Source organism: Conger conger, chromosome 7, assembly GCF_963514075.1.
Source record: "Conger conger chromosome 7, fConCon1.1, whole genome shotgun sequence".
In the NCBI taxonomy this organism is placed as follows: Eukaryota; Metazoa; Chordata; class Actinopteri; order Anguilliformes; family Congridae; genus Conger; species Conger conger.
The window spans coordinates 63,194,626-63,197,125 of record NC_083766.1 but is presented as its reverse complement, the minus strand read 5'-3'; the positions used below and the strand labels follow the sequence as shown (position 1 = coordinate 63,197,125).

Here is a 2,500-nt window from a genome sequence, read left to right as displayed (position 1 = left end):
TAACCCTGACCCCTACACACTAACACCTACACCCGAACCCTGACCCCTACACACTAACCCCTACACCCTAACCCTGACCCCTGCACACTAACCCCTACACCCTAACCCTGACCCCTGCACACTAACCCCTACACCCTAACCCTGACCCTACACACTAACCCCTACATACTAACCCCTAACTCCTACACTCTAGCCCTAACCACCCTACACACTAACCCCTACACCCTAACCCTGACCCCTACACCCTAACCTTGATCCCTGCACACTAACCCTGACCCCTACACACTAACCCCTACACCCTAACCCTGACCCCTACACCCTAACCTTGATCCCTGCACACTAACCCTGACCCCTACACACTAACCCCTACACCCTAACCCTGACCCCTACACACTAACCCCTACACCCTAACCCTGACCCCTGCACACTAACCCCTACACCCTAACCCCTGCACACTAACCCCTAACCACACACCCTAACCCTGACCCCTACACACTAACCCCTACACCCTAACCCTGACCCTTGCACACTAACCGCTAACCACCCTACACCCTAACCCTGACCCCTACACTCTAACCCTAACCACCCTACACCCTAACCCCTAAGCCCTACACCCTAACCACCCTACACCCTAACCCCTACACAGAAACCCTAACACCTACACCCTAACCCCTACACCTTAACCCTGACCCCTGCACACTAACCCCTATACCCTAACCCTGACCCCTGCACACTAACCCCTAACCACACACCCTAACCCTGACCCCTACACCCTAACCCTGACCCTTGCACACTAACCGCTAACCACCCTACACCCTAACCCTGACCCCTACACTCTAACCCTAACCACCCTACACCCTAACCCCTAAGCCCTACACCCTAACCCTAACCACCCTACACCCTAACCCCTACACAGAAACCCTAACACCTACACCCTACACCCTAACACCTACACCCTAACCCCTAAACCCTAACCCTAACCCCTAAACCCACCTGCTCCTGCTGTTTATACTCTACCCACCTGCTCCTGCTGTTTATACTCTACCCACCTGGTCCTGCTGTTTATACTTTACCCACCTGGTCCTGCTGTTTATACTCTACCCACCTGGTCCTGCTGTTTATACTCTACCCACCTGGTCCTGCTGTTTATACTCTACCCACCTGGTCCTGCTGTTTATACTCTACCCACCTGGTCCTGCTGTTTATACTCTACCCACCTGGTCCTGCTGTTTATACTCTACCCACCTGGTCCTGCTGTTTATACTCTACCCACCTGGCCCTGCTGTTTATACATTTCATCTGAGACTGCACTGCCCCAGTAACAGCCCCCCTCCTCTCACTTCTTCCCCCCTTTCTACCCCCCCCCCCTCCCCCCACTTTCTGCAGACACGCCCGATTCCCAACTGATGGTGACGGGGGTCCTGGTTGCCATGGGAACCCTGCTGCTCATCTCCATCATCGCCATGGCGGTGTTCTGCATCCGGTGAGAGAGGGTGTAAGTGTGTGAGTGTGAGTGAGAGTGTGAGAGAGTTAGTGTGAGTGAGAGTCTGAGTGTGAGAGAGTTAGTGTTAGTGAGAGTGTGAGTGTGAGAGAGTTAGTGTTAGTGAGGGTGTTAGTGTTAGTGTTAGTGAGAGTGTGTGTGAGAGAGTTAGTGTTAGTGAGAGTGTGAGTGTGAGAGAGTTAGTGTTAGTGAGAGTGTGAGTGTGAGAGAGTTAGTGTTAGTGAGAGAGTGAGTGTGAGAGAGTTAGTGTTAGTGAGAGTGTGAGAGAGTTGGTGTTAGTGAGAGTGTGAGTGTGAGAGTTAGTGTTAGTGAGAGAGTTAGTGTGAGAGAGTTAGTGTTAGTGAGAGTGTGAGTGTGAGTGTGAGAGAGTTAGTGTTAGTGAGAGTGTGAGTGTGAGAGAGTTAGTGTTAGTGAGAGTGTGAGAGAGTTAGTGTTAGTGAGAGAGTTAGTGTGAGAGAGTTAGTGTGAGAGAGTTAGTGTTAGTGAGAGTGTGAGTGTTAGTGAGAGTGTGAGTGTGAGAGAGTTAGTGTTAGTGAGAGTGTGAGTGTGAGAGAGTTAGTGAGAGTGTGAGTGTGAGAGAGTTAGTGTGAGTGAGAGTGTGAGTGTGAGAGAGTTAGTGTTAGTGAGAGTGTGAGTGTGAGAGAGTTAGTGTGAGTGAGAGTGTGAGTGTGAGAGAGTTAGTGTTAGTGAGAGTGTGAGAGAGTTAGTGTTAGTGAGAGAGTTAGTGTGAGTGTGTCTCTGGATAAGAGGCTCACAGCACTGTAATGGTAATGTGTGTTAGTGGTGAGTGTCTCTGGACAGCCCAGCCCCCTATCAGTTACACTGCCCTGCCCGTTAAGGGTAAAGGTAGGGTAGTGGCAAGGCATGGGGAGGGGGGGGGGGGGGGGGGTTGGACAGGAAGCGGTGCAGGAGGGGGCGGGGTTTGGACAGGAAGTGGTCGTTCTCTCCTCTGGACAGGAGAACAATAGTGGTGACCCCAGGGGTCAAAGCCGTGGGAAC

At 52.0% G+C, this 2,500-nt stretch overlaps 1 protein-coding gene across 3 annotated transcripts in view; it reads left to right on the top strand.

The window, feature by feature from the left end:
* The window catches only part of LOC133133983 (ephrin type-B receptor 4a-like), a 35,683-nt gene that overhangs the window by 22,294 nt on the left and 10,889 nt on the right, over positions 1-2,500 (top strand). For all 3 annotated transcript variants that reach the window (XR_009709231.1, XM_061250317.1, XM_061250316.1), the window contains exon 9: positions 1,387-1,483. Coding sequence is in view for 2 of the 3 variants with exons in the window: in XM_061250317.1 (XP_061106301.1) it covers positions 1,387-1,483 (97 nt within the window). In the remaining variant the exon portion in view is untranslated. The remainder of the gene's footprint in view (positions 1-1,386; positions 1,484-2,500) is intronic.